Genomic DNA, 24,976 nt, shown 5'->3' with positions numbered 1-24,976 from the left:
CCAGTTGTAGAGTCAAAAAATTTCCGTCCAAACTTCTTCGCAAAAATAAATGTTGTTGTTGGGTAATTACATTATATGATATTAACAGTCATTCTGTATGCCACCACAGGATATCAACAGTTGTTCAATAAACGACTACAACCGAGGATGTTCCTACAAGATTTTAACTGAAGGAGAAGAAGAAAGAAGAAAGAACAAAAATTAGAAGTAGGTCTTAAACGCTGGGCTTAAGGAATGGAAAGAAAAATCAAGTCATATACAAAGTGGATCAAATTGGGTAAGAAAGTAAAATATGGGTCAATTTTGATAGCATTGTTGTTCCAACTTGATATAGAAAGTAATTATTCCAAAATATATGGCATGGGAATTTGTTGGAAAGAAGTAAAAGAACCCAAAAACTAAAGTCATACTTAATTGGGTAATTTGTAGGATTGCCCAATCACTGGGTATTTTTAATTTTTCGCCTTTAAAAAATTTGCTGCTTTTCGGAATTAAAACGCTACAATACTAATCAAAAATTTTTTTTAAAAAAAATGCGCTTTTTTTTATCGGGGTTCGAACTCAACTAGGGTGAAGGCGAGGGAAAAAATTAAAGACCACCAATTTGAGGGCAAAAATTAAAGACCACCTGCTTTATTACGTCTTTCCTCCATTGCAATATAAATGAATTTCTGATATTTTTTTTACAATCCAAATAAATGAATTTTTCAAAGTCCAAAGATATATTAGTTAATTTTTTTTTTTCAAAATTACCCTTCTTCAATGTCTTTAATTAACTTTTTAAGGGGGTGTGCCACACCCCAATTTAGCGGTACAATTTAGTGGGAATTAAAGCATCTTTTAAAACGAGATTAACTACTTTAGGACATGAAAAAAGATGCTCTATCTCAATTTCAATCCTCAAACTTTTAACTTTAGAAATTACCCCCCCCCCCCCATCACCCACCCACCACCCCAACCCCACAACATTCCCCTTTGGAAGTCTTTTATGTTCATAGCAATATCAGTCATTTTCTTATATATATTTTTTATGTATACGCTACACTTTTCTTTTCCTTTGTGAGAAAACATGTAGTAAAAGAGAACCAACAGATGCCCGCCTATTTGAAGAAAAGTAAGAGCAGCACCTTACCCCTTTTTATCACAAATATTTCATTCCAAAACAACATTTGCTATAATCCAAAAATTAACGAAAATAACAACATAGCTTTAAGATATATCATTTGGATAACCTAAGTTTCGTGTCACGAAAATGTGAGCTTCTATCTAAGGAAAGTGGACCCCATTTTCATGATTCTATAAGGCAGTTGCAACTTCTGTTCCTCATTTTCCTCACAAAACCAAAAAGCACCTTAAACCTACATAAATATGATTCACACCAGAAATGCTAAGAAAACATACCACATTGTTTCTATAAATATAGTTGCATTCATTTGCTTCTCAAGTGTATAATTCTTTTTTCTGTGTGAAAGATGGTGAGAATAAATGTGTCACTACTGCTCTTTGTAGTGTTATTTTCATTGGTTTCTTCCTCAATGAGAGCAAGTGTCACCTATGATGATAGAGCCATAGTCATTAATGGGAAGAGAAGAATTCTCATTTCTGGTTCTATTCACTATCCAAGAAGCACTCCCGAGGTAACTAGCTAGTATCATTTGCTATATTTTCATACTTGACCAATGTGTATGTCTTAATTTTCTTCGTATTATTTGGTTTTTTTTAATGTTTCTTTGGTCTAAAAAATTCTTCCTTTTTGTGTCTTTATAGCTTCTGATATATACTCTCTCCATCCCATTTTAACTGTCGTTTTAGTTCTTTTCACGCTCATTAAAAACAATAATAAATACAATGAGGTATAGTCTACTAAGTTACCCTATTTAATAAAAGTATATTGATTTTTCCTCTTAAATATTGTGCATATTTCTTTAACGTTAAGGATATAGTTAGAAAAAACTGTCAGTTTTAGTCTTGATATCCTAAAGTGACAGTTATTTTGGGACAAATTTTTTGAGCTAAAACGACAGTTAAAATGGGCAGAGAGATTACTTGTTTTGTTTAGCTGTAATATTTGTTGAAAATTGTTGGTTTTCTTGTCTCCAAAAATCTTTTTGACTGAAATGAAATTTGTGATTTACCTTTTGGTTATTGCAGATGTGGCCTGATCTTATACAAAAAGCTAAAGATGGAGGCTTAGATGTTATTGAGACTTACGTGTTCTGGAATGCGCATGAGCCTTCTCCTGGAAAAGTAAATGCTTTCAACTCTTTTAACTTCACATTTTATCCTCAGATTATAACATTAACTCTTTTCTTTTTTGCTTCATTCCTTTTTCAGTTTAATTTTGAGGGGAGGTATGATCTAGTTAAATTCATTAAACTAGTACAACAAGCTGGACTTTATCTTAATCTCCGCATCGGCCCTTACGTTTGTGCAGAATGGAACTTTGGGTAACATATATAAAAGCTCAAAAATATAACATTTGAGGCGGCTAAAATAGTTTACATTTTCCCTGCATTTATACTCTGACTTTTGGTGCAGGGGCTTTCCTGTTTGGTTAAAATATGTGCCAGGAATGGAATTTAGAGCAGATAACCAGCCTTTTAAGGTTTGATTCAAATTCTGGAACTCTTCAAAACTACTCTAACTGGATTTTAATTTGTTCTGTTTCTGTTATGTTTACTGGTTTGACTATGATGAAGGTGGCTATGCAAGAATTTGTTGAGAAAATTGTGAACATGATGAAGTCAGAGAATTTGTTTGAACCTCAAGGAGGACCAATTATTATGGCGCAGGTTTGAAAATATTCTTAAGGCTTGTCTTTACTGTGTATCCAGAAATCAGTAGGAATTTGTTTTATTTATGTTAGTATATTTACTTAATGTAATGTCCTATGTTTTTAGGAGTCTTGTAGCCCAAGTAAATATTTTAAGACCAATAGAAAATATAGAGAGCTTCTAGTACTTTATTTTTGTTTTTGTTTTTGTTTTGTATAATGTTAGCCTGCAATGAACATCAACTAAAGAAGTATAGTCAGTGAAGATTTATATTAGCTGACTCCAACTTAATTGTAGGAGCGAAGCCACCTTTATAGTTTTCGTGTTCGTCATAACCGAAACGCTTGGGCTCAACTCCTATATTGTGCTAAAAGATTCATTTAAAATGTACAAATATCCAGAACCCAATAAGCGAAAGCGTTTTTGATCCAGAACTCATAAACTAACAAACTTAGATCTGCCTCTAGTTAATTGAGGTTGAGGCGGCATGGTTATGTTGTGTTGCGTGTTTTTTTCTTTTTCCTAATTTTCTATTCCCCTTAACTTTTTTGGTTACTTAGAAATCATGTTTGAAAACCAATTTTGTTACTTAATGAAATGTGGCAGATAGAAAACGAGTATGGTCCAGTAGAGTGGGAAATTGGTGCCCCTGGTAAACCTTATGCAAAATGGGCAGCTGAAATGGCTGTAGGTCTAGACACTGGAGTCCCATGGATCATGTGTAAGCAAGAAGATGCCCCTGATCCTGTTGTAAGCTAATATCACTCCTCTTAATCATCTATATTTCTCAACAGTTTTGGTTTCTTTAAATATGTTAAGATCTATTTTTTTCCTTGCTACAGATAAATACTTGCAATGGTTTCTACTGCGAAAAGTTTACACCTAATAAACCCTACAAACCTAAAATGTGGACAGAAGTCTGGACTGCCTGGTAAATTCCACGAATTCAACTGTATGAGTGGAACTGCTTCAGTTCAGTTGAATTTTCATCAATCTTTCTATTCTACCATGCTCAGGTTTACAAAATTTGGTGGTCCAGTTCCTCAGCGACCTGCTGAAGATGTGGCATTTGCAGTTGCAAGGTTTATTCAAAATAATGGTTCATTCTTCAATTATTACATGGTTAGTTAATCCTTTTAATTTACGCAAACTTATCAGTTAGAGGATTTTATAACTGATAATAATATATCGTCTTGGCTGCAGTACCAGGGGGGAACAAATTTTGGCCGGACAGCTGCAGGGCGTTTCATTGCCACTAGTTATGATTATGACGCCCCATTAGATGAATATGGTATGAAACAGAACCACGACTAAACAAGTAATAGAATTATAGAACCACGATGATTATATATATATATATATTTTTTTTTTTTGATATCAAAAAAATATATATATAATCATCTGTGCAACCAAAAGAAAAAGCAGGAAAATTATTTCTAGCAAGTAGTAACTGTTGCATGCTTGACTTCAAGGTTTGCTCTATGGTGTAACAGGGCTGCTGAATGAACCTAAATATGGGCACTTGAGAGACTTGCATAAAGCTATCAAGCTATCTGAACCAGCCTTGGTTTCATCCTATGCAACAGTCACTTGGCTCGGAAAAAATCAAGAGGTTAGTGATGTAGACAATTCAAATTTTCTGGTTGAATTTAATATCTTGATATTCTTCCGAAACTAATTTACCTCCATCAAACACAGGCTCACGTTTATAGCTCAAAATCCGGAGTTTGTGCTGCATTTTTGTCCAACTATGACCCAATTTATTCAGTTAAAGTCACTTTTCAGAATATGCAATATGACTTGCCTCCGTGGTCCATCAGCATTCTTCCTGATTGCAAAACTGCTATCTACAACACTGCTAGGGTAATGAAAGAGGATCCTTCTTTCAACCTAGAAGGAAACCAGTGCTTTTATCAAATCAATTTTTAGTACTGCAGATAATTGGTTTCTCGACCTGGAAAATGTCATATCAACCAGGGCCAGATTAATTTATTTCAAACAGCAGTCACAATAAAGTAGTTGAAAAATATATGGACATTTAGGACCAAAAGTCTTAATATCCTCTGTGAACTGCTGCAGATTAGCTCCCAAAGCTTGCAGATGAAGATGACACCTGTTGGTGGTGGATTATCTTGGGAGTCATACACTGAAGAAACTCCCTCCACTGATGATAGCGATACACTTTCAACCAGTGGACTATGGGAGCAGATAAATGTTACAAGAGATTCCTCAGACTATTTGTGGTACATGACAGAGTAAGTATATTTATATCTTTATATTTATATATTTACCTTTCTTAACTCGTTTCTAGTTTTACTTGGTACTTGGATGACTAGAATAATCATTCTGTGCACTTCCTCCAGTGTAAGCATAGCATCTGAGGAAGGATTTCTAAAGAATGAAAACGAACCTCTTCTCACTGTTATGTCTGCTGGTCATGCCTTGCATGTCTTCATCAATGGCCAACTATCAAGTACTTAGACCTGCTGGCAGAGTGGTGTTGTAGATAAATACATCTATAAAGTCTATTCTTATCACCCTTTGGCTTTTTATACTTTGCCTTCTGATAGGGACTGTTTATGGAGGATTAGAGAACCCCAAGTTGACGTATAGTGGCAACGTGAAACTAAGAGCCAGTATTAATAAGATTTCTATGCTCAGTGTTGCTGTAGGTCTGCCAGTGAGTTTTCTACGTCCTGTTTCTATGTTTTCTTGAATTAGCAATTGTAATTCTACTTCTTATGTTGTTTAAGTCCAATCCAGAATGTTGGCTTGCATTTTGAGAAGTGGAATGTTGGAGTTCTTGGTCCAGTCACATTAAGTGGTCTCAATGAGGGGACAAGAGATTTGACAAAACAAAGATGGGCCTACAAGGTTCGCTCACTACTTCTACTGCTCTCATTTACCAAGGGTTCTGTCTAGATTCCCAAGCCTGATTTGAGATGATAACAAGAAGCTTTGCATATGTAATTTTTGAGGACGGAAACAAAGCTAAAGGATCCCCTCCCCCTGTCCGCCCTCTATGTTTTATTCTCTGTTCTATTCTATAAAACCTGGTGATTTTATTTTTTGCAGGTTGGTCTGAAAGGTGAAACATTAAGTCTTGACACCTTAAGTGGGAGTTCCTCTGTTGAATGGGTTAAAGATTCGTTGTTGGCTCAAAAGCAGCCCCTGACTTGGTACAAGGTAAGATTACTACTGGTGCACACAAAGCTGTAACACAGGATCCTGGTAACATCATAAACAAGATGTTCACATGTTTTTATCAGTTTTATGATCCTGAAAATCATTCTGTCGCACTAACATCTTTTCCAGGCTACATTCGATGCACCTGAAGGAAATGACCCACTAGCTTTGGATATGGGAAGTATGGGAAAAGGTCAGATATGGATAAATGGTGAAGGCGTAGGTCGCCACTGGCCTGGATACATAGCACAAGGTGACTGTAGCAAATGCAATTATGCTGGAACGTTCAACGAGAAGAAATGTCAGACTAATTGCGGACAGCCTTCTCAAAGATGGTAAGGTTCTAAGGGATTTCCAGAAGTCTCAGCAGCCTTTGGGGCCATTTTTTTTTTTCCTCATGTTTCTTTTTTTTATAGAGTAGTAGTTCAAGTTTGGTGGAAAGTTTCAGATGACAATCTCACTTAGTAGGAGGCAAGAACAAAAGTTAAAAACCAGAAAGAGATGAGAGAGGCATTTTACGTCTCATATTCCTTAGGATACACTTCTTAAAAGTCAAATATACTGAGTAATGCCTAATATTAGCTTACTTCAAACTAGGTAATAAGGGGAAGAAAAGGCAAACACAGGAAGCTTGAAAAAATATGGAACTATAACTATAGCTCCTTGTTACCGGCAAGGGTGGCTCAGTTGGTTGAGCATGGGACTTCCATAAGGGAGGTCTCATGTTCGAAACCCCCTACCTATGACAGTAGGGGATTTGCCTTTTGGGTCGAGCTCATGGCACAGGACTTGCCTAGTGCGGATTATCCCTCATGTGTAGTTTGCGGGCTAATGCACAGGAGCGGGGTTTACCCTGTGCGCACCCGAAAGGTAGCGGCTAGGGGTTTCCTTGTCATCAAAAATAAAAATACAACTTCTTGTTTGAAAGAAAATACAACTATCATTATGAAACTGTTAATTTCAGGTATCATGTCCCACGATCATGGCTGAAACCAAGTGGGAATCTGTTGGTAGTGTTTGAAGAATGGGGAGGTGACCCAGCAGGAATTTCTTTGGCCAGAAGATCAATAGCCAGAGTTTCTGCTGATATTGTTGAAGGCCAGCCAAGTCTTAAAAATTGGCAAATGGCAACTTCTGGAAAATCTAACAATTTGCAACCAAAATCTCATTTATGGTGCCCAGCTGGGCAGAAAATCTCAAACATACAGTTCACAAGTTATGGGTTACCACAAGGAACTTGCGGAAACTCTCATGAAGGTAGCTGCCATGCTCATAAGTCGAATGATGCATTTGAAAAGGTATTGTCAAATTCCTGTTTTGCATTATAGAAATACACTGGGTATGTTGTTGTTGATTATAGAATTACCTAGTCTTCATCTAGACCAAGGATTAAAGGTTTTCCTGTAGACTAATGGGCTGCTATTTTCTGGTGTCATTCAAACTTCTGAATTTTAGTTTGTATCTAAAAGCATGAGTTTAATAAATCATTGATCTCATTCATTTATCATCATTGGTTAATCTGTAAAATGCCATTGACCCGTTTATTTGTACTTCCCGGAATTTTCATATGGGATATCGCATTGGACAGCAATCTTGTTCAGTAAATGTACAGCCTGAAGTCTTTGGAGGGGATCCATGTCCAAGTACCTCTAAGAAACTAGCTGTGGATGCTATTTGCAGCTGAAATTGACAAAGGTTTTTAAAGGCAACTAATGGAGCAACGTCTATTCATTTCAGTACAGATATACTCAGATTACAGAGGGGATAGCTTCGTAATTATCCTTGCTCCTCCGCAAGCTTTGATTTCAGAATTTCCACAAAAGCTGCTAGTCAGTTTACGGATTGAAGGAATTGTACAGCATCTTGAATACAATAAGTCACTGTGACTTTAAGTATTCCATACAAATAAATTATGTATATATTTGTATACGACCAATTTGTGGGTCACCCGCCACCCTTCCACCAAATGGTTGAAAACCAAGTCGAGGGAGTAGTAAAGCTGCTCGTGAAATAATAGAATTTGCAAGGGAGCCAATTTCCCTTTTTCTTTGTAATAATTCTATCGTACAAAACTATGTCAGCAGGTTAGATTATTTCTATAGCTTTGCATCCTTTTGTGCTTACCTTAATATTTAAGTTGTGCTACGCGTTCGCTTGCTTCAGTAAGATGGCTTGCCAATATCAATTTCATCTCGTAAAGGTCATTTTTGTCTCAAGTTGCTCTATATTTATTGTTTTCCTGGGAGAGGGGAGTTTCTTAATCTATTTTTCGAAACTGGTAAGTTGTATTCCTCAGCATCAAGGATAAGCTGGAGACCTACAAAAAGTTGTCAACAGAAAGCTATGAGTCAAGAGCTATTTCCAAGGCTCCTTAAAAGTCTACCAATTGATCTGCACCCTCTATATTGGCTTCTTGACACCAGAAATGAAAATTTACAAGACAAGTCCACTTAATTTTATGCAGAGTATTTAATTTCTCCTCAAAGCACCTCCTATTCCTTCCCTTCCAAATTGTCCACTAGATACATCATGGAACTGCTCTCCGCCATTTCTTCTGAGACTTGTTTCCCCTCTTCTGATCCAGCAGCTAAGTAGTTCAGCTGTGTGTTCTGGCATGGTCCAACTGTTTCCTGTGAGACTAGAATAATGACAACAGATGAGTTCCGTCTAAAGTGCAGAAACAAGTGTCTGTTTGTTTCTGCAGTCTCATTGCAAAGAAAGCATATTGAGACCAACTGAATTCCCCTCTTCTGTAAAGCTTCATGTGTGAGACAAGCTTTTCTGGTCACAAGCCAAGTGAAGCACTTTATTTTATATGGAACCACATTTTTCCATACCTTTGACCATGGACCTGTACTTCCTCCTGGTTGCACCAACACTTCCAGCTTGTGTACTCTGTTAACTGAAAACCTCCCATCATTACGGTATTTCCATTTGATTGCATCTGAAGTTCAACCACCCTGTCTATTTCCCAATCATTTAAATTTCTTCTGAAGCAAATATTCCACCCTTGAGGGGTCCAAGATTCTGCCACAGTAGCTTCAGGGCTGCTACATATGGTAAATAGATCAGGGAAAATATTCATCAGAGGTACTTGCCCATTCCATCTTCATTCCAAAATTGTATCTTACTGCCATCACCCACCTTATAAACTAAATGTTTGTTAAGACTGCGCCACAAATTCCTTATAGTCCTCCAAACTGATACACTATAAGTACTGACCACTTCATCAGTGCACCATTGACTTGTCTGGCCATATTTATTCTTAATCACCTCCTTCCACAAAGCTTCATTCTCACATCTCCATAACCACTTCATCAAAAGCAGTTATTGTGCAGTTTCAAATTCCTAACACCAAGACCCCCTACTTTCTTATCATGTTGTACATCATCCCAATTCACCAAATGCATACCCTTGCCTTCCTTATTCCCATTCCAGAGAAAATATCTTCTGAGCTTGTCAAGTTTATCCACCATCCCAGCTGGAATAGGAAACATAGACATCACATAAGTAGGCAAGGAGTCTAAAACTGCATTTATCAGGATCAATCTACCCCCTAAGGATAGGTATTGAGACTTCCATTTTGAGAGCTTCATTTCAGTTTTCTCTATAATCCCATCCCAGATGCCCACCTCTTTGTGCTTGAATCCCAAAGGAGATATAGCACAGCTCAAAACATCAGTTGTGGATAACACAAAGAGATGACATATGATGACATTCAGAGGAAGAACTGTCAATAGTAAGATATCTAAGAAATGCATGGGTAGGCTTGCACTATGTCAGTAAAAAATGGACATCAGCACGGAAGACCTATATACAATGTAGGACTATCGACATAACTTTGAAACAAAATGATTGCTTACTTGAGGATAATACTTCTACAAAGCAGCACCATGCCACCAAAACGATTTCTTAAGGCCCGTGCCTTTTCAATTTTGCATATTCGGTTGATGTTATACGGGGTCTTCAAAAGGCTGCTGAAGCACAGGCATCTATTATTTCATCTAATTCCCTATAATTTTGAAAAACATCTCGCCCTTGAAGTCTCCACCGCAGCATTCTGTTATAGAGATCCTTCACGTTCAGCTGTATGTTGTTCTTCTCCGGTGTCAGTTGGAGTAGCCTTTTTACACACTTGAATAGATATCTCCCAACCTTTAGTTTCACGTCGCACACAAAATTGAGTCCACATTCCTCAGTTTCAAACATAGAAGCTGATATACTTTCAGTTACATCAGTTATGTCAAAGACAATACGCGCTCCTGCTGTAGCCTCTTTTCCTGTGTATGTCTCAGCCCATGCTATCAAGCCTTTTTGCCTTTCATGGTTAGATTTCCTGTTCTTCTTTCCAGGGTGTCCTCCGGTGAATTGCACAAGTGTACCAGTTGCACCATAATGCAAAAGCAGTTCACATTCAGCATCACTTATATGATTCAAGCATCCGAACAAGATGCCTATTGGTATCCTCCTAAATAACATGTTCTTCTGTATCCTAACACCTGGTGTTCGTTCTTTATCTGGAGTAGAGCTTTCATTTACTTTGTTTGAGTGCCAAATGTACATGTCCTGAAATTCTTTAAGCCAGAAAACAAGTGCATGGCAATTGGAATCCAGGGTATTCACCATTTCCTTCTTAAAAGACAGGGATCGCCTAACTTCCTTGTTGCCACAAAGAGTTGTCTCATTGCCTTCATCAGAGCCAAACTTCTTAATAGTCCATGATTTTGAAAATTTAGTCAGATAATCAACTAAAAGTTCCAAGTAGGATCCACCAGTAGGGTTCAAACTCCATGCTATAAACTTTGCAGCAGTAGCAAGAAAAGGAGCTTTAACGTCCTGTGAATTGTTAAGATTACCTGCTCCATATATGCATGTTGAGCAGTATTTGTCCCACAAACTCTTTTCTGAGAAGAGCAAAATAGAGGCGAAAATGAACCAAGAAGGGAAGGTTATTGTTGTTGCCCTGACAGTGAATAGCAGAAACAGTACTACATTAGCCACAAACTCAGACAGTGGGAAACTAATTGTGTGAAATGCCATGAAACAAGAACTTACCAAGTAGAACTTTGATTTACTTGTGCAATATTTACAGCTTTCTTTGAAAATGCATCAACTGGCTTGCAAACTTCATGAACTAGAAACTCCAAAGATTCCAAGGACAAAGGTCCAGTCAAACTCCTCAAAATCTGCTTCTTGCATGGAAAGTAAGCATGTGAAAATGGAAGTTTTGATCCAAGATCCATTGATATGTCCCACCACATTGGTCTGGAAATAATATCTAGCACCAGGGAGACCAGCTTAACTCGAAGCTCTAAAATAGAAGCCAAACCCCTGCAAAATAGCAGTGTAACAATATGAGGAACCCAAAGATCTTACAACAGGGAAATTTCAAATTCATTAGAGTTTTGCATTGCAGAGAGCCATGAGTTTATCGTTCGAAGAGAAATCTGAGAAGAAAATGACGAATGAGATAAAAATATTACAATACAGTACAAAATATCTATGCGGGCATATAGCATAAAAAGGTTTTAGAATCTACTGGAGTTATCAGTGCAGTAACCTTACTGACAACAGGAAAGAAGAAAAGAAAAACAGGTGCCGTACTTACGTCAGTAGAAACCAATTATGCAACAGGGACCTTGTCTCAATAAACATGAAAGGAGAAAGTACCAAAGATATAATAATTGAACGCCATTCTTTCCTCTCATGAAATTCCATTTCTAAACAAAGGAAAGGTCTCTTAATGGTCTCTTGCAAAATTTGAGATACATCATACTTCAGAAGCGTGTGATCTAGTTGCCATGAGAGCAACCTGCAGAGCAAAGGAAAAGATTATGGAATAAGTGCTATCATTAGCTGGGTTGCACCAAAACAAATTAAGAAGCAACTGAGTTTTCTTCCAGACAGCTCTATTCAGGCATTAATATGAATGGGATGCACATGTTGACAAGATTAAACACTCATGTAATTAACACAACAGTTTCTGCAATGTATCTTAGTAGCATATTTATCTTGAAGGACACAACCAGCATTTTTAAATATAGCATTTCCCATTTACTAGGACAGGAAATCAACACTATCATTTCTCTTGTATCATTACACTATACAGCCTCAACACCAAATGTAATCTTTCTCATTTTCTATATTTAAAAAAGATATGCATGAATTACCAACTTAATCAAGGCATGTCAATCCAGTAAATATAACTAGGACCATCACGAGTACTGTTCTTTTTCTTACTTTAGTCCAAGCTGTCTTTTGTCTCCAGTGACTTCTAAGAGACATGATGCAACATTCAGCATGTTCAATCAGAACTTCAAGAAAAATTGCAGTAACTAGATCACATAGAATTCCAAAATATTCTCCAATGTTAGCGATAAAAGTAGGCCTACCACCCAGTAGGTTCAAAAACAGAGGATCCAGCAATAACAAATCCATGAATTATAGAAAAACTGGTTTAACCAACCTTAGCGGTATTTTTCCACTCTCAATGTTAAATTCATTTTGACAATGTAACTGTTTCAGCAAAGCAGAGTGTCTTCCATCAATAGATCGCAGGTCAAGCATAGGAGGCAATTTCAGTAAATAGTGGACACCTGATGCTAGCACTGCCACTCTCACAATAGCATACAAAATCATTCGAGAAAAATCTGCTGGAAAAACATAAAACATGCCAGACATTTCAACAAATAAGTTTAAATTTAATTATAATTAGCAAAGACTACAATCAACAGCAAATCAGATATGTAAATTCTACAAACTCTTTAACATCTTTTTATATTTCTATTTTTCTACTGATAATGCTGATCCAGAAACCAAACCTCTGGCATGAAAAAAAAGACTCCCACAGAACATAGGACCTAAGTAAACATACTAACATAACTAAACCTTAATCACAACTAATTGGTATCACCTATAGACATCTTTTTCTTCCATTATGTTCTATTTTCGGCTAGGTCTTCATGGATTCCAAGAAATTATAGATCTTTAGAGAAAATTTCCTTCCATCTTAGGTCAACCTAGTCTCCTTTTAACATCTTCACTCACCATGATTCTAAACTACAACCGGTGCATTTACACTCTGCTTGGATGGTTGTTACATATTGTTTTATAATATATCGTATTGTGTTGTATTGTATCATCTTGTATTGTTTAGAGGTCTACATGACATTTCGTCATTTAAAATCTTTTCTACACAAAGTAAGCAGCTTTTAAATAAATATATCACCAGACACTTAAAACACCATAGTTGAAAGAGACAATTACGTTGAAATCTTTCAAGTTTCTGTAGAACATCAGCAAACCATTCAACTATTCTGGTACAGTCCTGACCCGAAATCGATCCACCAATTCGCAGAACCTCTCCGTCAGCAGTTCTGAGAACTTTGCATTCAATTGAAGAAGATAGCACTGTAGCAATTGTCTTCACCAAGTACTCGATCGTACAATCAAAGACCTACAAGTAATCACAAAATTGCAGAAATATGTCAAATTCGAATATTCAAAAATAAATAAGGCTCATTATTATCTTCTTCTTATACTCCCTCCATTTCAATTTGTTTGTTGGTTTTGATTTGGCACAGAGTTTAAGAAATTAAAGAAGTCTTTTGAATCTTGCAGCCTTAAATTAAAGATATGTAGAATATATCAAAATCAAGCAAGTCACGTGGAAAGTTGAAATTAAACGTTGCCAAAAAAGAAAAGAGACAATTTTTATTGGGAAATTTTCAAAAATATACATAAATTATTATGCTACGAAGTCCAATATACAATATTATACATGGGGAAAGCATTATACATAATGTATCAACCTTGTATAAAAGGTGTTTATACACAAAGTCGGGTAACAAACTCAAAGTAGGGGGTAATTTCAAAAATAGACATAGAGCGTAATTTTCCGTTTTTCTTAAATGGACTAAAAAGAAAAGTAAGACAAAACAAATTGATAGAGAGGGATTAATTTCTACATTTTGTGATGAGATATGATCGATGACCTGGGACGAGGTGAAGCACATAAGAGAAAGGGCAGTATCCAAAACCCTAACTCTAGGAGTTGTTGTTTCGGACAGATTAAACGAACGGTTGAGGTTTGTGATTGTGACGTCCAGATTCGGAGATTCATTTCCGGTCGTTGGATTTATGGACTGCAGTTCAGATGCTAGTGATACGAAGAGTGACCTTATTTCTGAAACCTCTGACATTGCCCGGGAGTTATTTCCCGCCAACTCCGACGATTTATTTGGAATTTGGAATTACAAAAGGACGGGTGTTACACTTCAACATTACTAGTGTTTGATTTTGTGAAAACGACATAAATGATCCCGAGGGTAGGTTAAGAATAGTTCCTTAAGTATGCATTTAACAGTTTTGGTTCTTTAAGTTCGTCAAAAGTTAACACTTTTAGTCTCCTCCAAAATATTCATCGAACTTTGTTGGTTGAATTTGATTGAAATTATGAAGAAAAAAATTATCGAGAACTCACATTTTAGAGGTACATACTACTAAAAAAGGGCTAAATACATCAGGACAAAACCGACAGACGTCTGTTGGTTATAGTGCAAAACTAAGGAAAAATCAACAGCCTTGATAATGTCAGAAAATAGTGTCTCGGACTGTCAGTTAAAACCGAGGGAATTCATAAATAGAACCCCCAATTCACACTTTGCATAGACCGAATATCATATATATTCCCAAAGAACTCGAAATACTTAAGTTTTGGCATATCTGCTTTGAAACTTTGATTTCTCGATTTAAGTTTTTAAATATTTTTCTTTATTCTTGTTTGTGTGTGGCTCGAGTATTTGGGGTTGAGGAAGTAAAATCTTCCAAGTTCAAACCTCGACAAGTGGCTGCACTCGCAAAAGGTAATCTTCTTCCCTTTTAGTTATTTTATTTTATCTTTTCTGCGTATGTATGGTTATTAGTCTAGTCATTGTTTATGTGGTGTTAATTGTTGTTTTTGTTTAGTTACTAGTTGCTAGCTTAGTATATTCAGGTATTTTCAATTCCTGTCTAATCATGTTTATAGATGTTAATTGCTTGTTTAGTTTTTTTTTTAAAATTGTTGTTTAATAGTTAGTTTAATCTGTGTCATGTCAGAATAGCTTTGCTTTGTTGTTAATCCAACTTAAAATCATGCTTAAGCACTGTTGGTCCTGTTTGAACTTAGTTATGCTCTGAACAACTAGTATAACCTAGATGTAGGTCTGTGTTTTGAATACCTTAATGTGGCAACTGATTAGTGTTCATACTAACATGTTTCAGTTTCATTAGGCATAGTTAAGTAAACTAGAAATCCTCTATAACTATATAGAGGTCTGATTAACTAATCTAATGTAAATATAAAACATGATCAAGTGCAACCTGATTTGAAATTAGATTTAAAAGTTGTAGTAAAGCTTGTTTTAGTTTATTAACAGTGTTAAGGAGAGTTGATTAGTTGTAGAAAATCATAACAATGCTCAGTCTGTTTTTGTTAGATTTAGTATAGGAAATCCATGTCTACTCTTATCTTTACTTGATTCTACTAAGACTGTCATTTGAGGCTAAACTAGTTGATTCTAGTGTTCATTGTTAGAAAATGACCTGAGACATGTCCCTTTTATGTTTGCTTAATGTTTCCATGTCAAAACTGCCTATGTTGTGTTACTTTTTTTTTTTTTTTTCAAACTGGATATTGTGCTAGTGTTACTTGCTTTCTCTGAAACACTTTGCTTGTATTAAACTTACCTAGCTTAAGGTCTTGTGTGGGTGTGTGTGTTATTTGAATGGGGAGGTTGTCACTTCGGGTGATTGACCCATAGGTGTGACTTACCTAGAGCCAGAAAGAGGGTTGATATGGCTCAGAGTTTCTAGTCAAACACAGCCTAATCTTCCTCATTTCAGGCTGCTGGGGTTCCCCTATGCAAAATTACACCTTACGGGACCCTTTAGATTTTGAAACAAATAGGATTATGGGTGAAGTCCATGTTAAAACAGCTCTGAAATTCATAAAATGGCACTAAACGTTTTCATTTTATTTTTTTTTGAGAGGACACTTCACTACATTTGTTGGACCTTTTGACTTTCTTATACTACTTGTCATATGCACTACACCTGTGTTCTGGTTTCTTTAAAAAATAAAAAATAAAAAATCTATCCCTATGTTATTAAATTGAAGTGTTAAAATACTAAGTAGAACAAACCCTTTTTTGTTGAGTATTAAGTGTTGGTTTCTGAGTTAAAAGATATAAGGAATATACCAATTATATACAGTTTTTCTGCATACCTTTGGTATATGGAATTTGTATATTCAGTATCAACATGGTATATCACCTATATGGACTTAGAGTTGTTGGTTTCATGTTGTATGACCTGAATTTGTGCTTAGCCTTTACTTTGCTCATTCTCCCTGCTTTGGGCTTACCTTATACTATGCCAAGTTTTTGGTTGGGTCACTTTGTTTGTTGCTGCGATTGGTTTCATTTGTTTTATGTGATCTTTCCCTTCAAATTATGATATGGGCTGAATATTTCTTGCGTCTGGGCACTGCCTCAATATACATGTTTGTTTTTCCTATGTGTTAACTTGAATAGCTTATATGTACATACAATTTGTTTATATTAAGCAAGTAATTAAGTCCTAGATATTTTCTAACCACAAACTTCCTTTTCACCTTTTGTGTTTGCATGTGAAATGTCGCGGGCCACTTGGCCCATTCCCTTCTATCAAACCTGTTAGGCCTATTCATTGATCGATTCCGACGGAAATAAGGGAAGCTAATATATGTTGAAGGCCCAACCATGGGTGAAAATGGTCACTGGTGGGCTTGGGTAGGCCCACCAGTTAAAATCTCATTCATTTCTCTCATTTCCTTTTGGTATATCATGTATGTATATATTGTGTATGTAAACAAACATGTAAAATATCGGAACCCTATGGATGCTAAGACTTGGGAAAACACTTATTATTTTAGGAAGTCGCACAAATCTTTCAAAAACCCGGCTAATACAACATCTGCATGAAATTGACACTTAATCCAATTCTTTAAATAAACCTCCAAAACTAGTTCGATATTGAATGAGGTTAGATGGTTTTTAAAAAAAAATAACTAAGTGGTAAATCATTTAGCCCCTCAGCCCCTTTGTAGAATTCAGCAATAAAACGGTGGTTACTTAAACTGTTTTGGGCCTTAAGCCCAACTGCTGAAACTGTATTGTTTATTGATCCACAAAAAATGGAATTTGAGGCAGAAAATGAAGAAGTAACTTAAAGATTGTTTTTGGCCGAATTGTTTTTTTATTTTTATTTTATGAAAACCACTTCAATCACTTTGAGCGAATTCTGAAATTTTGAAAGTTGAGGACTTGTCACTATTTGGACAGAAATTGACTCTTTTGAATTTGGGCTTAAATGATTTTTGAGCTGTTGGGCCGAGAAGCCCAAAACACTATGGATTGAAAACAAGAGGAATTATATGTGGGCCAAGTTTGAGATAAGATGGACCTTGGACTAGACTATGAATTGACTTGATATGAGCTTCAAATAAATAAATTTGTGATTTAATAAAACTTCCACTTTTATTTATGTATATACTAGTAGAGGAATGCCCGTGCTATGCCCAACAGTAAGGATTTTACATGAAATACAAAAGGATAAGATGAGTGAAACTTGCAGGAACGTGTTCGATGAATTTATAAAATCAAGAGGAATGAAGGAGAAACCATTATTAAGAAGTGGGAGAAACAATTAACACATCGTGATTGAAGTACTAATAGCACAACAATTCCAAATTCTTGTTTGGAGAAGTCATTCTTACAACAACCTCTTTCGAGAACCGGTTTGGATGAATTACACAAAGAACCCAACAAAAAAGGAGATCGCAGAATATTAACCTTAAAATATTTCGAGCTGCAACACATATAAGTGCTTCGAAAATCTGTCACATCTAGAGCCTAGAAGTCTTTGGGTTGGCTTTTCAAAGTACCATGAAAGATTTCACATGTGTCATTAATCATATATCAATAATAATTCAGAATTATTCAGTCAACAATAACACAGAGCATGAATATCTATCCTCGTAAGGTATTTTGACTTAGAAAACTATATCATAACATAACATTCAGAGTCTAATTAAACAATGAAAAAGCTAGCTTTCACAAATCAAGAAAGGCTGGCACTCCAACACTCATCAAAGAAAAAACAAAGAACAATGTATTAAGGAATGTGAAGTAATGGGTCTTTAGATCTTCATCTTTGGCATAAAACTTTTCCTTGAGAGCATTATTTCTGAAGTTAATGGACATCTAAGAATGATAACTTGGCATTCTTATTTCAAACTCTAAATAAATGACAGAGTATCATTATGTCATTTTATGCACTTAAATTTATAGCTTGATAAGTACCTTAAAGATAATTACTTCAATCCACAGAAATGAGGTAAAGAGAACTATAGGAAGAGAGAAGCCATACTTATATGCAAGCTAGAGAAGCATTTTATCCTTAGGGATCTCACTAAATTGAATTGTAGCCGGACATAAGCTACTTATTACATAGTTCTCAGTGGCTTAAAATGGGAAAAATAGGAACCTGCAGAAAACCATTTATAAACTGAAACATTGTAAAAGGGAAGTGAATATTTTAGTCATGGAAAAGAAAAGGGGGACCTAGTAACAACCTGGCTCAAAGCCATACTAAACCTCGCTTTATGTTGTATGCACTTATTGCACAGACACAAAAATAAATCTTTAAATGATGGAAACTTCGAATTTCATATCTTTATAATTTAAAAAAAAAAAATGAGTTGATCTACTATTCTCCAGCTCACCAACAAGCATTTTATCCTCAGAGATCTCACTAAATTGAATTGTAGGCGGACATAAGCTACTTGTTATATAGTTCTCAGTGGCTTCAAATGGGAAAAATAGGAACCTACAGAAAACCATTTATAAACTGAAACATTGTAAAAGGGAAGTGAATATTTTAGTCATGGAAAAGAAAAGGGGGACCTAGTAACAACCTGGCTCAAAGTCATGCTAAACCAAGCTTTATGTTGAATGCACTTATTGCACAGACACAAAAAGAAATCTTTAAATGATGGAAATTTTGAATTTCATATCTTTATTATTTTAAAAAAATGAGTTGATGTACTACCAACTTTTGAAGGAAAAACTACGAAGTTAAAAGTAGTGCGGTCATCTCCATAGGGTACATGCAACTGAGCCATCTTCCTACGAATCCATAAGTCGATTGATAAACTCAATGTTCAATGGCAGTAATGCTACTACAGGGAGTCTATCACCAAATGCAAAGAAGTTGAAGTGTCTTGGATCTGTTGAAACAAACGCAATGTAAGAGTACATATAACTTCATAAACTGAATAGAATGAGATGGACATAAAGTATTTTCAACCAAAAACATCAAAACATCTTTCAGGGATCCTAAATTAATTATTTCTATCTCGTTAACAAAGCAAGCAGAACCCTTGCCCATCTTTCTGAAAGACAAGGTTGTGCTGAGCCGAAAACCTCCAGTAAAGCATTTGAACAACATGATTTTCTTCTTTGAGCAAAAACACATCGAAAATTAGAATTCAGTTTGCAATTATTCGATACAAAATTAGTCCGGACACACAAGTTGAAAGTTAAATAGTCATGGCTTGTATTACAACTCTCATCAAGAACATAACTCCAGATGCCAATAACTCTTCTGAGATTTTTTTCATCGAAATGACGAAAAATTAAGCATGCTCTATGCAATTTATGTCTTGTTGTCTTGTTCGTCAATTTATCCTTATTTTGAATTCAAAGCTCAAATTCCCTATACCCCCCCCCCCCCCCCCCCCGATACATTAAATAAAAAAGAACAATTAGCAGCAAACTCATAACTTGGTAGTTTATTTTGTTGTGTCCAGGTTTGGTCTTTTGCTAACCACTTCAGTGCATGAGCTTTATTCACTTGCTCATAGAAGTGGACTAAAGACATCTTTTTCATAATCTAAAGACTTGTACCATGTGATTTTCAGTTATTTCTCAAATTATACCTTCTTTGATTTTTAGAAATATAATATGTCATCCTTGTTTGGTGTTGGCAGCGGCTAATGCAAGTAAGTAGACCATTAAAATAAGCACGGCTTATAGGATTTCTAGCGCAACAAAGATGAAAAAATTAAACCAACTGAACTTCTGAACTATAAGAGATATAAACTGGATGAATCGATAGATCTGCACATCCTCCTTGCAAATAGAATTTGATGATCATAGACATACTACAAAACTAAAGGGTTAAACTAAACAAAATGGCCCAGCATTTATCTATACAGATGATGGTGCTACAAAAGGAAAAGAGAAACAGATTACCTCCTGTAGCGCATCAATCTGGTATTTCAGTGTTGGGTAGCATTTGAATTGGGGGCACATTAAAACCTGTTTCATGAGATCTTTCCCTTAGTAACATACAATTAAATCAACACTGACAATATTGTTAGAAAGACTCCGTAAATGAGATTAAAAGTTACATATATATGGTTGTGAATGCTTTGATAAGTAATGATCTAGACATATGTATAAATTGCTTGAAATGGTAGCTATTCTAACTTTTACCGAATGTGAATCAGAAAAGGTATATACAGCCTGTATCATCCATATAGTTTGAAAAGAAAAAGTTTAAAACTCTGCGACAGATGTAACACTCACTCAAATCTATCAACAATACTCACACCGTATGTGGCTTCATTCCATGAACAAAATCAACCCATTCTTGTGTAGGAAATGATTAAGTAAAACCTGCCAAGATAAGAAATGCTACAAAAAAGCACAGATAAAAAATAGATTTAGAGTTCTTAACATAAATGCACACACTGCCACATGTACGCCTTTTTTGATGAAAAAAGGGACTCCATGGAATTTAATTACATTCTAATAACACTGGAGCTGTAATTCCTATTGTTCATGTCCGGTCTAGACTAACCGTAAAAGGGGAAAAGATGAGAAGCAATTACTCCATACCTGATAAAATAGTAATGGAACCTCAATCTTAAATAAATTCAGCTCTATTTAGTGCTTCAAGATGCTTAAATGCAGTGATTTTTCGACCTATCATAGCATAAGCAACACAAAACTGTCAAATAAACTTTGCTGTAAGATACGTTTACTCAAAGCTATATATGACATGATACAAACATATGAATTTATTATGGACGTTCCAGTAGTACAAGTACATATGGATTTGATTATCCATTGTATCAATCAATTGTTCCTCCTTTGGATTTGTGCTTGCGATTGCTTTGTCATCGATATCGAAGTAAACAAATATGTCTATGTGCCAAATGCCGAGTATAACTCTGTAAATGCTATTTACTTGGAAATAGTAAAACTTTGGAATTGATTGGCCTAAAAAGTATTGAAGAAAATATTGTTCAATTGTTATAAAAAAAATGCAGTTGTTTCGGGCTTATAAAGTGCTTCCCTTTCGTCACTATGTTCTCGAGGGCAATTACGTGTGCTTCCATAGAAGGGTTTAACAAAGAACCACATGCATATTGAAGATCCTCCAATTAAATATGAAGAAAGAGGGAGAAGTATATATATGCTTGTATCAAATATATAAAATCACATATGCCAACTAAAACAAAAATAAAGCAAATCACCAAATAGAGAGCTTGATTATCGAAAAAAATAACAGAATTACAAAGAAGCAAAAAGGTCTCAAAAATTGAAGAAAGAAGAAAAGCCTATAGACATTGAAAGAGCGAAGGCGAAAGAAGAAGTTAGAACTCACTCACTAGAAGAGAGCACTTAATAGTGTTGAAGGAAGAGAAATACAAAAGCTTGATCTGCATATCCTCCTTGCAAGTAAATAGCATTTTGATCTGCACATCCTTCTTGGAAGTTTCCCAAAAATAGTCTATCTGTACTCCTTACACGTGTTTTTGAAACATAAAGCCCAATATACATGTACGGGAAAAGGGCAAAAAATCAATACCCAATTAAGTAGCCCATGTTTATGGTACACTTCACATGACTAAATTTGAAAAATACAAAAAATTCGAATGAAGCGAAAAAAGAAAAAAGAAAAAGACAGATAGATTCGAAAGAGAAAGAAAGATATCAGAGATATATTTGAAGCTATTCGTGGAGATGAAATTGGCAAGTAAAGAGGCAGGCGACAAATAGAGTAAAGAAGAAGAATTAAAATTCGAAAGCATGACTTTTAACATACATTTCAAACAAATGACTAAGAATTAAATGGTTCACTGGAAAGCAATCAATTGGCCAAAACCAAAAAGAGAAAAAACAACCTCTTCACTGGAAAGCAATCAAATGGTTCCTCGTTTAGGACTCTCTATTCTTAACATCTATGCTTGATGTCAAACCTAACATTTTTAAGGTGACTCACATCAATTTATGTTTAAAAATAAAAGTTGAAGATCCAAATTGAGACAAACGAACAAGTACCCTTGTGATGAGAATCTATTAACTATACAAATACAAATACAAAGAAGAACAACCCCAACTTAAGGTAGAAGTTGTTCTTGGCTTCCTATAGACACTATGTATAAGCCAGAAGTTAAAAAAAATCTTCTCCACTGTTTGCATTAAGAGACTCTTTCTCAGTAAACTATCTTTCACAGAAAATTAAGATAGCAGAATACTCTAAAAAAAGAAATGATTTTTTTCTCCGTTCAGTATTCTTTTTCTTTAATGACAACGTGAAAAGCTAGTGACTATTCTGAAAACAATTTTAACTTCCAAGTAAAAAAAGGTGATAAATTCAAAGAAAACCCAATTCAACTAAATGGGTATCAATTTCCAGTCCAAGATATAGAATAGTACGACAAAAGAATTACCGAGGATCAGTATCTCTCATCAAATGCTACGCGAAGAGCATGATTGATTGTTGAGAAAGGGTCAACGAACTTGCTGGAACTATCTTCTTTCATTCGGGAATTTCATCAAACACACTGGCTGCATCAATGTTCTTCTTCTTGTTATTGATTTGTTTTTCGTTTTAGCGACAACTTCCTGTGGCCAGTGTTGTAGCAGTCAGGGTACAAAACAGAAAATTACAAGAAAGCTAATTTTTTTTTTATCAATTTGAAGCTACTTATAAATGGCGAGACACAAAATTGAAAAACTCAAAAAAAGAATCAAGAATAAATGAAATAATATACCTGCGAGAGAGAGAATTGGAACTGAAAGTAGAAGTGGAAGCAGTAACAGACATGAACTAATAAGGGAGGAAAGAGATGAACTTACACAACTGGTCGATTGAGCTAATGAATTAGAATTGCCCTTATGTTACGTCTAAAAAATGGCTTTCCATGGTTGAGAAGAAGGAAAAAAGGCCGGAGAAGAAGAATATTGTTTTCCTCCGGGGCAGAAAGAAACTGATCAGAGAAGAACCTAGTAGAAACGTGAACTAAAGTACCAAAAACACCCATTAGTAAATATTGTATTCCCAAAGTACCCTTGTTCGGCCATGTTATACAGACCAATCAGCATAAGATTTCATACTTTGAAAGAGTAAAACATAGAGATCAGCATTGAAGAAGGTTCAACACTCACCAAGACATCTTGAAAAGGGGTAGAGGAGAGAGCAGAGTCCTGTAGTTTCTTCTCATTGAATTCAAAAAGGAAAATCCAATCCGCAGTTTGATACCTTCAATTATTTGGTCCAATCTGAAAATTCTCAAATTTTAATTTCAAAACCCAAGATGAAAATCTCGAATTCCATAATGAAAATAGCAAGTAAGAGAAATTACCAAGATGCAACACTTGAGGAATCAAAAGTAACCATAAATGACTAAATACTAAATAATGATGCAGATATAAAACAAAAAAGGAAGAAGGAGCACAAAAAACATAGGGAAAGTGAGAAAGAGAAGCAATTTTGAAATAGGCTATCAGGAAGAAGAAGATGAAGAGTCTAGATGAGACCAAATTTGTGAAATGTACTGAAGCATTAGACTCCCCAATTTGCCCTTGAAAATTTCTGAAATCCCAAAATTGCCCTTGTTCGTACCTCGAACTCTCATTTCTATAATAGTAGAGATGTATAAAAATATGAGATATACTTCATACTTTCCTATATATATATATATATATATATATATATAAGCACTAAACTCATTTTATTAGGACTAAATAGTAGTGACTCTACTTGAGAAAAATCCGGGGTGTGTCTTTGTACGGCAATAAAGTGAGTTGAACACTTATACGGATTTTCAAACCCAAAACCCCCTTTTCTAAAGGGACTTTTTGCCGAAATTTTGAATTTTATGATTAAGCGTGACAAGTTTAATAATAAAGTAAACATTTTTAGCAAATAATCACATTAATCACCCATTGAAGCTCGTCGGTCAACCGTATTCTATGGATCCTTAATACTAGGGTGCTTAAAACCTTCCCTTAGGGATCACCAGAACCCTTATCTCGAACTCTGGTCCTAAAAGGATTTTTCTCTTGTTTGATAAACCCTTTTAAGCCTGGTTTTCCTAATTTTCCTTAAATAAATTAGGTAACGACTCTAAAATACTAAAATCCAATTAGAGCATCAACAACCTCTTAGTAGCTTTTATGCACCTGCGTAAAAGTGAACCATAACAGATGACGACTTTGCTGGGGATTATTCTAGGTTCTAATCATAAGGGTTTTAATATAATGTGATATTAATTGTGAATATTTGCTTATTTGTTTACTTTCCTGCAATTTATAAGCTTTCATGCATTCATATCATAAATTCCGCCACTCCTGGCAAAAAGCTGGGTTTCAAAGGGGACACGCAGGCTCGCGGTCTAGTCTTCACTAAAAAGTCTGAAACACCTCTTCTTTGGAACACGTTGAACGCGAAGTTGGTGTGCGACCGACCTAACAGCCGACAACGATTCACCCTGAGTAGTCCGCTTGGGTCTAAGGTCACTTCAAAAAACCATTCTTGCATATGCCTAAGGTAGAGCTTAAACAAATCGAAAGGAGAACTAGAAAGGTTTGGATATTTGAGATGTATCTAGACCTGATAGGGAGATTACCTCGTGTCAA

General features: G+C 35.5%; 2 protein-coding genes across 29 annotated transcripts; one reads left to right on the top strand and one right to left on the bottom strand.

Annotated features, from left to right (window-relative positions):
* Nucleotides 1-1,457: 1,457 nt before the first annotated feature.
* Nucleotides 1,458-8,057, top strand: LOC132037709 (beta-galactosidase-like). The gene is made up of 19 exons (XM_059428304.1): nucleotides 1,458-1,637; nucleotides 2,152-2,247; nucleotides 2,335-2,447; nucleotides 2,539-2,605; nucleotides 2,700-2,792; nucleotides 3,381-3,524; nucleotides 3,617-3,705; nucleotides 3,791-3,896; nucleotides 3,978-4,065; nucleotides 4,268-4,386; nucleotides 4,473-4,637; nucleotides 4,854-5,029; nucleotides 5,138-5,247; nucleotides 5,345-5,454; nucleotides 5,538-5,648; nucleotides 5,850-5,960; nucleotides 6,090-6,295; nucleotides 6,925-7,258; nucleotides 7,549-8,057. Exons 1-19 carry the CDS (start codon nucleotides 1,473-1,475, stop codon nucleotides 7,642-7,644), a joined length of 2,499 nt encoding a protein of 832 aa, XP_059284287.1. The 5' UTR covers nucleotides 1,458-1,472; the 3' UTR covers nucleotides 7,645-8,057.
* A 166-nt stretch (nucleotides 8,058-8,223) lies between these two features.
* LOC132037707 (uncharacterized) lies at nucleotides 8,224-23,908 on the bottom strand. Of its 28 annotated transcripts, none has more exons than XM_059428280.1 (13): nucleotides 23,504-23,908; nucleotides 23,110-23,357; nucleotides 22,786-22,960; nucleotides 21,721-22,311; nucleotides 20,633-21,031; nucleotides 20,297-20,362; nucleotides 19,092-19,269; nucleotides 18,411-18,527; nucleotides 13,227-13,416; nucleotides 12,427-12,613; nucleotides 11,569-11,772; nucleotides 11,016-11,291; nucleotides 9,678-10,923 (listed from the first exon to the last, which is right to left on the bottom strand). In XM_059428280.1, the coding sequence occupies exons 10-13, from the start codon at nucleotides 12,597-12,599 to the stop codon at nucleotides 9,927-9,929; spliced, it is 1,650 nt and encodes a 549-aa protein (XP_059284263.1). In that variant the 5' UTR covers nucleotides 12,600-12,613; nucleotides 13,227-13,416; nucleotides 18,411-18,527; nucleotides 19,092-19,269; nucleotides 20,297-20,362; nucleotides 20,633-21,031; nucleotides 21,721-22,311; nucleotides 22,786-22,960; nucleotides 23,110-23,357; nucleotides 23,504-23,908; the 3' UTR covers nucleotides 9,678-9,926. The 28 variants fall into 28 exon arrangements, with proteins under 28 accessions (XP_059284258.1, XP_059284257.1, XP_059284259.1 ...); XM_059428285.1 differs by lacking the exon at nucleotides 23,504-23,908 and having other exon boundaries at nucleotides 21,721-21,846; nucleotides 22,237-22,311; nucleotides 23,110-23,457; XM_059428282.1 differs by lacking the exon at nucleotides 23,110-23,357.
* Between the last annotated feature and the right edge of the window lie 1,068 nt (nucleotides 23,909-24,976).

Source organism: Lycium ferocissimum, chromosome 11 (assembly GCF_029784015.1).
Source record: "Lycium ferocissimum isolate CSIRO_LF1 chromosome 11, AGI_CSIRO_Lferr_CH_V1, whole genome shotgun sequence".
Taxonomy (NCBI): Eukaryota; Viridiplantae; Streptophyta; class Magnoliopsida; order Solanales; family Solanaceae; genus Lycium; species Lycium ferocissimum.
This window is presented reverse-complemented; position numbering and strand designations above follow the sequence as displayed.

Bases quoted from the DNA above. Each gene is read 5' to 3' on its own strand.
- LOC132037709 (XM_059428304.1), top strand. From the start codon at position 1,473: ATGGTGAGAATAAATGTGTCACTACTGCTCTTTGTAGTGTTATTTTCA. The intron at 2,793-3,380 runs GTTTGAAAATAT...GAAATGTGGCAG, and splicing joins GACCAATTATTATGGCGCAG to ATAGAAAACGAGTATGGTCC. The intron at 3,706-3,790 runs GTAAATTCCACG...TACCATGCTCAG, and splicing joins ACAGAAGTCTGGACTGCCTG to GTTTACAAAATTTGGTGGTC.
- LOC132037707 (XM_059428274.1), bottom strand. From the start codon at position 14,161: ATGTCAGAGGTTTCAGAAATAAGGTCACTCTTCGTATCACTAGCATCT. The intron at 11,773-12,426 runs GTTGGTTAAACC...TTTGCTCTGCAG, and splicing joins AGTGGAAAAATACCGCTAAG to GTTGCTCTCATGGCAACTAG. The intron at 10,924-11,015 runs GTAAGTTCTTGT...ATTCACTGTCAG, and splicing joins GTAAATCAAAGTTCTACTTG to GGCAACAACAATAACCTTCC.